General features: G+C 38.1%; 1 protein-coding gene and 1 long non-coding RNA gene across 2 annotated transcripts; both read left to right on the top strand.

Moving 5' to 3' along the window:
- Nucleotides 1–239: 239 nt before the first annotated feature.
- On the top strand, nucleotides 240–9,936 carry LOC133918938 (probable UDP-N-acetylglucosamine--peptide N-acetylglucosaminyltransferase SEC). The gene is made up of 28 exons (XM_062363077.1): nucleotides 240–647; nucleotides 2,182–2,330; nucleotides 2,423–2,521; nucleotides 2,636–2,686; nucleotides 3,173–3,289; nucleotides 3,373–3,429; nucleotides 3,785–3,904; nucleotides 4,577–4,639; nucleotides 4,738–4,816; nucleotides 5,092–5,201; nucleotides 5,277–5,330; nucleotides 5,403–5,470; nucleotides 5,569–5,671; nucleotides 5,816–6,018; nucleotides 6,130–6,226; nucleotides 6,749–6,820; nucleotides 6,918–6,994; nucleotides 7,084–7,200; nucleotides 7,280–7,364; nucleotides 7,457–7,624; nucleotides 8,024–8,134; nucleotides 8,222–8,308; nucleotides 8,391–8,518; nucleotides 8,686–8,768; nucleotides 8,880–8,985; nucleotides 9,081–9,227; nucleotides 9,307–9,427; nucleotides 9,528–9,936. Exons 1-28 carry the CDS (start codon nucleotides 422–424, stop codon nucleotides 9,639–9,641), a joined length of 3,012 nt encoding a protein of 1,003 aa, XP_062219061.1. The 5' UTR covers nucleotides 240–421; the 3' UTR covers nucleotides 9,642–9,936.
- A 645-nt stretch (nucleotides 9,937–10,581) lies between these two features.
- Nucleotides 10,582–11,939, top strand: LOC133917502 (uncharacterized). Its single transcript, XR_009909688.1, has 3 exons — nucleotides 10,582–10,817; nucleotides 11,423–11,490; nucleotides 11,904–11,939. It is a non-coding gene; the product is annotated as an uncharacterized LOC133917502 (long non-coding RNA).
- The last annotated feature ends 1,101 nt before the right edge of the window (nucleotides 11,940–13,040 follow it).

Here is a 13,040-nt window from a genome sequence, read left to right on the forward strand (position 1 = left end):
GTGGCAGCTATGGAAAATAGGGAAAGAGATAGAGATGGGTGAGCTAAGAAGAAGACAAAGGTATTATCATCCACATTTATATATAATGATATCTTTTAAATAAGAGGTAATAGCACATACCCGATTTCGTAAATTATAATAATATTTTACGAATCGGGCAAAAGTATAATAACACCAACCTAATTAAATTTTTTACTGTGCCATCACAATCTCTCGTATAAAAATTCGCCCGAGCCTTCTCTCTCTTCCCCCGCAGCATCCTCCGTTACCGAAGTCCCGATTCCCCCATACGGTCCCCCTCCCCTCCTGGTTCTCCAAGCCTCGAGCATCGCCCTCTTGCGCGGAGAGGGGTCGATCCGCCCGGCGATCTGGGCTCTCCGGCCAGCGTCCTTGCTAGGGAGGTCTCCCCGCGAGGGTGGAGATGCTGTCGCTGCAGCAGCACGGGGCCGGGGACGCCGACGCGCGCAACCACGCGCCGCAGCCGGTTGTGCTCGGCGGCGGCGGTGGGGGCGTGGACTGGCTAGGGTTTGTGGGCCACGCCGACCTGGAGGAGCCCTCGAATGCCTCGTTCCTGCTGCCGCCCGCGCCGCTCGACGACAGGGCAGCCCAGCCCGAGACCAAGCCCAAGCCCGGCCAGCTCGGAGGAGGTGACTTGAGCTACACGCGATTTTTCATCTTTTGATCCGAGTTATTTTTCGCCCGATCGGAAATTGAAATGTCGTGGCGTCCTTGTTTGGGAGAATTCGAGCTTCTGTTCTAAGATCTAACCAATTTTCCCTTCCTTTTCCCCTTGTGGTGGGCTGCAAGTAGCGACGACTAATTTCGTCTTAGATTTGGAAAATGTCCTTTTCTCTTGTGGGGAAAATAATTCTTGGTTGGTGTCTCTTCGGAGACGCGATGGTGTTGTGGTCATTTTTTTAAAGAAAAATTAAGTGGAAGAATATATAATTTTTGGTTGATTTGGATTAGAAACTGCAACTTGCAGGAAATCTGATTTCGACTAAGATAAGTGGGCAAAAGAGGTTCTAGAATAATATTATAGGCTATCTTAGTTTCTGGTGGCCTATATATTCTATTAATAGTTCACATCTTTAGTTTTGGCCTATCTTTAGAAAATTGCAATTTTTTGGTGGTATGCATAAGGGCAGCATAGCTATTAGGGAAATTGCTGTCTTATCCTTGGGTTCCAAGGATGGGTGAGCACTTGAATCAGTAGTATGCCGGTGAGATTTTAACTGTATTGGTTGCTTGCCTAATTTGGCAAAAGACCATAATCAGAATTTGATATTTTTGTGTGGATTATCAACTGTTAAGGCTGTTTTTCCATTCAGATTTGTGAATGGAAATGGTATATTTATCTCCAAGGTTCAGGTGAGGAGATTGATGATATTGACAACTTTTCTGAACATTGATTTACTGCCGTGGTATATTACATTAGCAAAAAGGCACCATATTTGTGAAGAACTGCACACAAATTTGTGGCAGTTAGCTCTTAGATTAGATTTATGAATTATGTTTTGGAGTTGTGTATTACCAATGAGCCAAAGTGTGCCATATTTATCGGTAAAAGGGGCTGAATTAGCTCAGTACTGGCAGCTAGTTATCATTGGTGCTAAAATTGTGGATTTCACTGTGATGACTATTTCAACTGAAGCACTGATTGCCAAATAGAGTGTGAGTCTGGTTCTGGAATATTTGGAAGTGTGACTTTGGTGATTCATGTTTCTGCAGAACTGATGCTTTAATAGTTTACATTGACAACAATCTTCACTTTCAAATCCTGTGTGAAGATTTATACAATAGTCATGAGTATCTCAAAGCCTGTTTGGTGTAAGAACTAGAAACTCACATCTCGCAAAATCATTAAATCTTGGCCTAATCATTGAAATTGCCTTGAAGTTCAGCATGGCGTGCTACATTGTGCTAGAGAAAGTTACTTTTGACATCCATTCACAATATTCTCATGCTATTTGAATTTTAAATTTTAGCTGTATGAAATAGATTGGAGTTGATATTTTGATTTGGAACATGGTGGGAGTGGAAAATGATTACATGTATTATCTTGTCTTGTTCAGATAAAACGAAACTATTGATAAATCCTGCAGAGTTTCAATTTCCTTTTGTTTATGTGTGTTGCTGGTAGGCCTAATGAAATTTTTGTTGGTTACTTGAATGGTGTAGCTGTTGATGAAGAACGTCACTTGGCACTTGCTCATCAGAACTACAGGTCAGGGAAGTACAGAGAGGCATTAGAGCATGGTAATGTGGTTTACGTGAAGAACCCACATCGAACTGATAACTTGCTCCTTCTTGGAGCTATCTACTATCAGGTGATTATTCATTTCTTGCTCTCTTAAGCATACAGCCTTGGTGTTTTCCACCTGAAAATTTCTAACAAGATTGGGATCCCTTTCTGCTGCAGGTTCGTAATTATGACATGTGCATTGCAAAGAATGAGGAGGCTCTTGCCATTGATCCACACTTTGCTGAGTGCTATGGCAACATGGCAAATGCTTGGAAGGTAGTTTAATGACACAATTTCACGAAAATCATCTACTGCCTTATATATATTGTTTACCCTGAAAATCAATTCTGTGTAACATTCTGAAATAAATGTATTTTTTTTTATGTGTAGGAGAAAGGTGATATTGATCTTGCAATTCGTTACTATCTTACTGCCATTCAGGTTCGTTTCTGGTCTTGCTTATATCTCCTTCTTCGGAAATTAGGGATCAAGTTGCTTTGGCTCCCCACGGATAATTGGCTTAGAAGCATTAAATTGTAATGCATGATATTCAAGAAATGCTGTACATGAAATTGGAAAGGGAAATAGTCTGCATTTTCTGACAATAAGGTCCTGGCATCTGCTTTACCACTCCTCTGAATTTTAGAGTTGCTTTTACCTTTCTCGTTTATCAATGTTACCATGTTCTAAGGCAAAGGCATATCTTGGACATACATCTTTGTTCTATTGGACATATGTAATATTTACAAGCTTGTTTTATTTACCTTTGGTATTTTTTTTTTGTGAATTATTTACCTTTGGTGTTTGTGTTTGTAATATTCTAGAAGTGCTTATTGTCCTTGTCCAGTTTAATGGATTTTGATTGTTGCAAACATAAAATTATGAAAAAAATTCCCCTCATTGGTGGTCTTTCTATGAATCTTTTAGCTGCGGCCAAATTTCTGTGATGCGTGGTCAAATCTTGCTAGTGCGTATACACGGAATGGGAGATTGAATGAGGCAGCTCAATGCTGCAAACAAGCACTTGCCATAAATCCTAGATTGGTACGTACATGAGTTCATGTTAAGTTGTTAATACTTAATAGGTCTTCTGGTTTGTGGACTGATGCCAGTTTGCGGTGATTTAGGTTGATGCACACAGCAATCTTGGAAATCTGATGAAAGCCCAAGGTTTCGTCCAAGAGGTATGCAACTTAATCTTTTAAACCTTGATACTTGTCAGTTGTCACTTAATCTTCTTTGCACTCAATTTTCCCCATTTGCATGTATTGACGTGTTCCTTTTTATTATATTGTGTTTCATATGTACATATATCTGTTTATCTGTCACGTAGGTTCTACATTTTATTGTGAACTGGCCAGTTACATTTTAATTGTTTGGATTGTTTTATAATGTGCTAGGAAGATGCTTAACTTTACTATTCTAGCTAATTCGTTATTGGTTTGCTTGAGCACGCAACTCCTAGAAGGAACCTTGGCCCCAGCTGTGTACTGAACTACTGATTATTTTTGTGAGTTGACATGTCGATTGTACTTGCAGGCGTACAGTTGCTACATCGAAGCATTGCGTATAGATCCTCACTTTGCAATTGCGTGGTCAAACCTTGCTGGCCTATTCATGGAGGCAGGAGACCTTGACAAAGCTTTAATGTACTATAAGGTAAATGCCACAATTGAATTTAGTGTGCATCATTACGCTTGATTTTACAGATTTTTTTGAGGTCCCCTAGATTCTGAATTGGATTGTTTGTGGTGCGCATGTAAAGGTCCTGGATCATTCTATTTACATACAATCTAGTACAGAGCACATATCATACTCCATGCATTTGTATTGGCATGATGATTTGTTCAATGATCATAGTGATGGGATATTATGAAACATGCTTTGTCAAATACCTCAAGCTAATTCATCATTCTGTTGATTTTGATATGCCACGTTTTAGTGTAGAGATTCTCCTTTGGTTTTAGGTTACATTATTTCTCTCTCTTCATGGGCCTTGTCTTTTGTACATGGCACTACCTTCCATTGTCATAAATGCCCAGATGATGAAATAGATGGAAAAAAACCTGCAGAAAAGTACTTTCTCATTGCATCAGATGGAATTCAACTTCAACAATACAAGGGAAGTATCATGGCATGCTTGGTGCATTTTTATTCCCTTATAACCTATGTACCCAGTTGCTCGTCAAACATACATATTGTCAAATAGTGCTTCCTTATTACGTTCTCAAAGAGAATAGCATTATTTGTTTTGAGCCTCCCACTTGTCAAGCTGATGGCAATTATAGGTGTTTAATGGCCCTTACACTGTATTTGCTCTTGAACTTGCAGGAAGCTGTTAAACTTAAGCCATCTTTCGCTGATGCATATCTTAATCAAGGGAATGTGTATAAGGTACGTTTTATAGGTTCTGACACAACTTGTTACCAGAGATCCTAGCAACAATTTTGGTCTTGGAGAAAAAGTGGATCTAATTTTTTTTGGTTGTCCAGGCTATGGGAATACCTCAAGATGCCATTATGTGTTATCAGCGTGCATTGCAAGCACGTCCTAACTATGCAATGGCTTATGGTATGCCTCATAGTTCTCATTTAGTATTTCACTGAACCCTGTTTTTTCTTTCTTTCTTTGTATCAGGGTCTTTTCCCACCTAAAAAGATTTTGAACATTCTGCAACAAAATACATGTAAATACTAATTAAATATTATCCTCTGAGTTCATTCATTTAGATGTTCATCATCGGTGAGATACGAACAAGCTTACAAGAGAATGGTCCTTTCTTTACCTTCAAAGTAGAGCCGTAGTATACCTCGTAATACAAAGGAAGGGGGAACATTTTCATGCAGGTAATCTTGCTACTATTTACTATGAGCAAGGCCAGCTTGATATGGCAATTCGTTGTTACAATCAAGCTATAGTCTGCGACCCACAATTCGTTGAAGCATACAATAACATGGTTAGTCACTGAACCACATTTTGTCCACGTGTGTATAAAATAAATAGTTGGGTTGATAGTTTTTGGTTTTTCTAGGGCAATGCACTTAAAGATGCTGGAAGAGTAGAAGAAGCAATTAACTGCTACAGAGTATGTTTTCTTGCTTTCTGTTTTACTTGTTTTATATGTTGATTTGGTTGTGATCAAGATCTATGTGTGCAGTCGTGCCTTGCACTGCAAGCAAACCACCCACAAGCTCTTACTAACTTAGGAAACATATACATGGAGTGGTGAGATTCTTACAGTTAAATGTCCTTAGCGTTAATCTTTTTCTTTTTGCAATTCAAAAAGATTCTAATAAGCTCATCGTGACTAAAATACACTGCAGGAACTTGATTAGTGCTGCTGCTTCATTTTATAAAGCAGCTATATCTTTGTCATCTGGATTATCTTCCCCACTTAACAATTTGGCTGTGATATACAAGCAACAGGTACCAGCATGTGCTTTCCCCCCCTTTGTTTTGCCTGGCCAAAGCAGAGAATTTCTACTCGCGATTTAGTGTAGTTCTTGAGTGACAACATTCACACCCATACCTGCCATCTTATCCCTATTTCGCTGTCTTGTGTATAACCAGGGAAACTATGCTGATGCAATCACATGTTATGCGGAAGTACTTCGTATAGATCCTACGGCAGTTGATGCACTAGTTAATAGAGGGAATACGTTCAAGGAGATTGGTAGAGTTAACGAAGCAATTCAGGATTACATTCAGGCTGCCACAATCAGGCCAACCATGGCGGAAGCCCATGCCAACTTAGCCTCAGCCTACAAAGACAGGTATTCTACAGAGCTTGACCCTATGTAAAGCTAACTGTACTGCTTTTAACTTCCGTCATCATTTTTTTGTTTGCGCTAGTATAAATTTTGTAAACTGTAATATTTCTGCAGTGGACACGTGGAAACAGCTATAGTTAGCTACAAACAAGCTCTCCATCTGCGTCTTGATTTTCCGGAAGCAACATGCAATCTTCTGCATACTTTACAGGTAATCACTTGCAATTTGGTGTAATCATCGCACAGGAAAAATTTGCCTATACCGCATGCATGCTTTTATGAAATAAAGATTCAAAATAAGGTTGTAGACCTGTAATTTCCAGGACAAAAAGATATGATAGAATATATTCATCTGAGCATTGTATCTGATGGTCTGATGTGCAAATTAGTACAGTTGTGTATATTGCGGTTGCGATTTACAAGTTATGACAGTTAAGTTGATTCAAAGAAAGAGTTCACTGCTACTTTCTTGGTCTGTGCAAGTTAACTATTAGTCAAATTTGATGAAAATCACTGATATTGGTTTAGTGGCTTAATATTGTATTGGTCTGCAAACCTTTCATTAGGATAAACTTAAGGTTTCTTTACATTTGGATTTTTTTTTTGTCTCTGTTTTCTGAGCATTGCTACCTTTGTAATCCTATATTGTTGAGGTTTTGGTCTGGCGGCTTCCAGCAATTTACCTTTTAAAGGAATCACTTAATGTATAGCATTTTCTTTTGGACCAATTCAGTGTGTCTGTGACTGGGAAAACAGAGATGCCATGTTTCGTGATGTCGAAGAGATTATTAGAAGACAAATAAAGGTAAGCCTTTTCACCAAAAATGAATCAAATTCCATTTGGAAAATGAGGCAATCCTTTTTCCTCCCCAACTTATGTTTCTCTTGTCTGTTTCCTGTAGATGTCAGTACTTCCAAGTGTGCAACCTTTCCATGCCATTGCCTATCCTATTGATCCGATGCTTGCATTGGAAATAAGGTGCATATCCTAATACTTGGCTGTTCCTTCACGTAATTAATATAGATCATCTCTTGTTTGTTAAATTTGACTTTTTTTGTACTTGTCAGCCGTAAATATGCTGCTCATTGTTCCTTGATTGCTTACCGTTTTGGACTGCCACCTTTTGTGCATCCACCCCCTGTTCCTGTAAAAGCGGAGGGTAAACACTGCCGACTCAGGGTGGGGTATGTATGAAAAATCATCAATGTGTTGAATTTGAAAGATTCTTGCAACAGCTGAATAACTGGGATTCCCTTGTTACAGATATGTCAGTAGTGATTTTGGCAATCATCCCCTCTCCCATCTCATGGGATCAGTATTTGGAATGCATGATCGCGACAATATTGAGGTTTTTTTTCATTTCCATTCTATCCTTTTCCTCCTATTATATTGTTTATGTTGCAAGGTTCTCTACCTCCGACTCATGAATGGAAACAACAGGTCTTCTGCTATGCGCTGAGTCAAAATGATGGTACTGAATGGAGACAGCGTATTCAGTCTGAGGCCGAGCATTTCGTTGATGTGTCTGCCATGACCTCTGATATGATTGCCAGACTTATCAATCAAGACAAAATACAGATATTGATAAATCTTAATGGCTACACAAAGGTAACAAATAGTGCTTGTGCAATTGGTGAATACTGCTGTCACGTTTACATATTGTTTTGGTTGTTTGTTTGACTTGTTCATTGTCTTCAATGCCTGACTCTTGCTGTTGATGTGCTGTAATGCATGTTTTGCTTCTTTCGTGCAAATGCATTTACTTCTATTTTGAGGATTGTGGTTGCTAATTACTTGAAGCTCCTGCAATCTGCTATTGGCATTCTGTAGAATTAGAAGGTCTTGTAATCATTCTTAAATCTTAGTGTTGGAACAGAACTTATTTTTTCAGTATTTTTGAAATATGACGTGTATTCCATTTAATTTGTTTGTCAGTGCCTATCCTTATGCTAATTACAGCTTTCCTTGACATTGCTGTTCACCGCCTAAATCTTATGATTGAAACAGGGTGCCAGAAATGAAATTTTTGCATTGCAGCCAGCACCTATTCAGGTTTCCTACATGGGGTTCCCTGGCACAACAGGTGCTACATACATAGACTACCTGGTTACAGATGAGGTATGTTAGCATCTAAGGTTCCAGTCTCAATAATTAATTGACTTTAGTCTTTTATATTGAATTTAGTTTCTATATATGATCCTGCAGTTTGTTTCTCCGACTTGCTATGCAAATATATATTCTGAAAAGCTTGTCCATTTGCCTCATTGTTATTTTGTCAACGACTACAAACAGGTTTGTCTTAATGCTTCATGTTCGCTTCCCCCTTCTTCATTTATACAGTTTATGAATTTTCTATCTGTAATTGTTGTGCCAGAAAAATGGAGATTGTCTTAATTCTGTATGCCCACATAAAAGATCTGATTACGGGTTACCTGAGAATAAGTTCATTTTTGCATGCTTCAATCAACTTTACAAGATGGATCCAGAAATATTTGATACATGGTAACATCCACTTCTTACATGTTCTGCAAGTTTTATGCAATTCCTTCTTGTTTATGATTCCCATGTTGCTCTCTGACGAATCAGATTGATCAGACTAGGTTTTTTTTTTTTTAACTGAGCCTTTGTCGGTGATATGACTAATTTTTGTTTCTTCACTTATTCTTAAGGTGCAATATTCTCAAACGTGTTCCCAACAGCGCATTATGGCTCTTAAGATTCCCAGCAGCTGGTGAAGCCAGAGTAAGAGCACGTAAGTAATCCTGTTTACATCTGTTAATTCCACCTGTTAAGCAAAAGCTTAAAATGAAGACGACTTCTTGACATCTGCAACGAGTCACTCACAAAATACCCTTTTATACAGATGCTGCTGCCAGAGGAGTCAGACCAGACCAAATCATATTCACAGATGTTGCCATGAAAAATGAGCATATACGACGCAGTACATTGGCAGACCTTTTCCTTGACACGTAAGCAGTTCTATGGCATTTTGTTCCTTTCAATTCATAAGCACAATACCTAGAACTAATACTTGTTTCCTGTCCTCGTGAATTTCCTGGACCAGACCCCTCTGCAATGCGCACACAACTGGCACTGACATATTGTGGGCTGGCTTGCCAATGATCACCCTTCCACTAGAGAAAATGGCAACAAGAGTAGCTGGTTCCCTCTGCCTAGCTACCGGGCTAGGAGAAGAGATGATTGTTAGCAGGTACATGTGAATCTAAAACCAATTCATGCATTGCCAGCAAACTGTGGGGAGGCTTACTTTTTCATTTTGATTTTACTAGCATGAAAGAGTATGAAGATAGAGCTGTAGACCTTGCACAAAATCAGGCGAAGCTTCAAGCATTGACTAATAAGCTTAAGGAAGTTCGCATGACTTGCCCTTTATTTGATACAGCTCGTTGGGTAAGTTCCCCAAAACAATACAAAACAATACCCCAGCAACATTTGTTATCTCGATGACAATCTTGAATTCTGACCTACTCTATCACGCAAACTTCTTCAGGTGTGCAATCTTGAAAGGTCTTACTACAAGATGTGGAATCTATACTGTTCCGGTCGCCACCCTGAGCCGTTCAAGGTGAAAGAAGATGACACTGAGTTCCCGTTTGACAGCTAATGAGATTACATCACCGGATCTGTAAATAAGGTAGAGTTGTAGCATACTAGAATGTGACCGCTTCAGGTGCTTGTTTGGCACTGCCTGTATTGCTGTGCACATCACCTCTGTGGAAGCTAACCACCAAAAGATTGTAGGGGTAGTCTGTATTGTTATCACTATTAGCAAAATCTATTTGTTAGATCCGAAGCATTACTGGTCCCAGGCTGTATCGTGTATTGGTTTGAGTCACTGTGTCGCAGTTTTTTAAGTAAACAATCTTATTATAAAGCAAGTCATCGCCAATTTTCGTTTAGTCGCTGATTCTGTGACTTCTGTCATGATGTAAATTTATCCTTCATTCCGTGGATGGGTTTATGGCTTTGTTTGCCCTAGCTTGTGCTGCAGCACAATTCGTTTTTTTTTTTGGAGAATTTTGTGATTCTGTTTTTCCCGATCTTATAGTTCATTTTTAGAAGCCGTATATTGATAATTTGTTATAGAATTCTACCGTTTGGTACAGTTCCTATAAAATCTTTTAGAATCGCAAAAGCTGTGTCAAACAGGATCTATGTCAATTGACAATTATGACTAATTTCTGTCAGTTCTTGCAAGGAAGTTCCTTGTGAATGGCGCTAGCAGACTCCATGGAGTAAATCCAAAAGAAGGCCAGTCTTTGTATGTTGTTTCTTTATTCGGTTTAGCTACTAGAGACATTTGGAATTTGCTGGATCCATGAATTTTCCATAGTAATGTGCAGGATACGAACGAGGCTCTTGTGATCTCGTGACATGTGCTGTGGTAGCCGGTAGCCTGGGTCAGTAAAAAAAAAGTACAAACCGTTTAAATTTATACTCTGAATTTTGAATTTAAAATCGATTGGCAATGGTCGTCACTATTTCCGTTTCTCTTGCAAAAGAGTAGGAGCTATATGATTAAAAAGGTTACTTTTTTCATTGTGGCATATCCCATCGGTGAAACAGGGTTCGGTGTGTGTACGAATCCGGCCGGTATTGTTTGGGAGTGCCGGTTGCTTTTGGTTATCATTCTACGACAGTTCATTGGACAGGAACCATGGCCCAGAAAGAAATGCCAATGTGTTTACTGCTTCCATGTTTCATCGTTTCTTCTTCCATAAAAGGAAAATATGGTAGTATAACCTTGCTTGTGGCACCAGCAATTCTCGGACAAAACATGGTGTTCTTTTACACCATTTACTATCACTACACTGATTTGGTGGTGTATGTCCTCTTTTGTGACAACTCGGTATAAAAATGGTGCTTTTTTTTTAAGACTGTAAGATCTGAACTATAATAGATGCTCTCGTATTTTACTATCTCCGTTCTGAAGTAGATATCGTTCTAAGATACGTGCAGTCAAACCTTAGAAACTTTGATTATTAATATACACAAAATTATTAGGATTTAACATATAAAAATAACAGTAATTTGTCATAAAAAATACTTTAACATCATCTAATTTTTATCAACTTTTACCAAGAGACAGTTGTCACAAGTAATAATCAAACGTGTTTGTTGATACCATATCGATATCCTAAACGACAAGTAAAAGAGAATAAAAAAAGTACCAGAGCATTGTCAATATCATCGGTGTCAATAAGATGGTGAGAGCTGGATGCAAAGTGAAAATCTGGCTAGCAGACCTATTTGCGCAGCTAAACAACAAGATGGGTGGTGACTAAAAAAATTCAGACTGACGGAAGCTACATGATTGAAGTATGGGAAGTTTTTTTTGAAAGGCTGGTATGAATCATGGTAGTTTGAAATTCCTATGGTCCTCAGAGGAAATCAATAAGCGTGCAGATGAATATTGGACATTGCCCGGAGAATAAGCTTAAAAGAATAATGAGGTACACACTCATATAGATTGCATTTGCATTTCAGGGTTTTTATTTTCCACTTCTGAATCTGACACAGTATAGGCATCTCATTTTTCTGTGCTTATGGTGTGCAAGTGTTCTATTTTTCCTTACCTCTCAGATGTTGTCAAATTATGGGTCGAAGTGACCAGGATAACTTGGTTGCTTCCCAGATTTTCTATCTTTGAATGCAGTGTGCTGATATGTTCTTCTTGAAGATTAGTATCATTAATGTTTTTGTGCTCCATGATCCGTACAAAGGAAGCCAATTTGATTATTTTTGCAACTAAAAAACGCTTTTATTATTCTCTTTCTGACTTAACTTACACTATATTATAGTCTACCTTTAATCTAGATTCTACAGTTTCAGGTAATGTATTAGCTCTGATCATTTTATTTTGTAGCGGACATATGCCAGTTTGGGCATGGACCAAATGGAGGTCAATGTGCAATAACATCAAAACAGATAATAAACCAATTATTCTGTCACATCGTATCCTGAGCTGCCCTTGTTCATTTTTTTTATCTTATTTTTACTTGTATCATACTTTGTGTCTATGATTGACACGTGTTTTTATTAGGAAACTTTATTAACTTTTATTGTTACATCAAGGTAATAAAAAATATAAAAATATACTTCCGATTTCTGCATAGCTTAGATACATATGGCCAAAAAGAGATAAAAAGTACAAACAAAAATATAGTAGAAACAAAGATCCAGCTCGCAGGCTGTGACAGAGCATTAATTCAAAGTCTAGACTATCCAAATTGGAAAAAATCTTCTTGATCGTTCGCTCCATAATAGTACATGCTAATACCACCATATACTGGTACTCCTGCTACTGCAACATAGCCTATGTACGGAGCAACCGCGTATATATATAAATAACATGTAAAGGAGAGTTAATTTTCTCTTATTAAAAACAACGTCATTTCTACATAGCCATAACGACCAACAAAAAGCTGTCATCGCTACTATTATTTGGACTTTCCATTACTTACTAATACCATATAGCTTGTTGCTAAATATATTTGGAACACTTCTTGATGGGTAAAGGTTAAAAGCCACTTAGATGATAAACCATGCATGTCTCGCGAATCGGCAATAAAAAAAGAGGTCCTTAATCATCTCATTTTTTTGATAAAAGCAACACTTTTGACCACCTTACTATTATCTTCTGATTAGATTATCTTTTGTTAGAAGAACATCTTTGCGAAGGTACCATAAGAATATTTTTATTTTTAATGGTACCTTTAGTTTCCAAAGTTTTTTATTCATTCTTGGTACATCATTATTTATAAGTGCCCGATATAGTGAATTAATTGAGAATTTTTCAGATTTGTTCAAATTCTACTGAAATTCGTCGGGCCCTTATATAAAGTGATGTTGATAAGGTGAGAGAGCAATTCATTCCATGCTATCAATTTTGGATCGATTAGGTCCCGATGAAAAGATATATTTGGTAGGTAGGATTGTAACATATTGTCTACTATGTCTTGTTTATTTCGTACTTTGTTATAGAAGCAAATATATTGGTTGC

The sequence above is a fragment of the Phragmites australis genome, chromosome 5 (genome assembly GCF_958298935.1).
Source record: "Phragmites australis chromosome 5, lpPhrAust1.1, whole genome shotgun sequence".
Classification (NCBI taxonomy): domain Eukaryota; kingdom Viridiplantae; phylum Streptophyta; class Magnoliopsida; order Poales; family Poaceae; genus Phragmites; species Phragmites australis.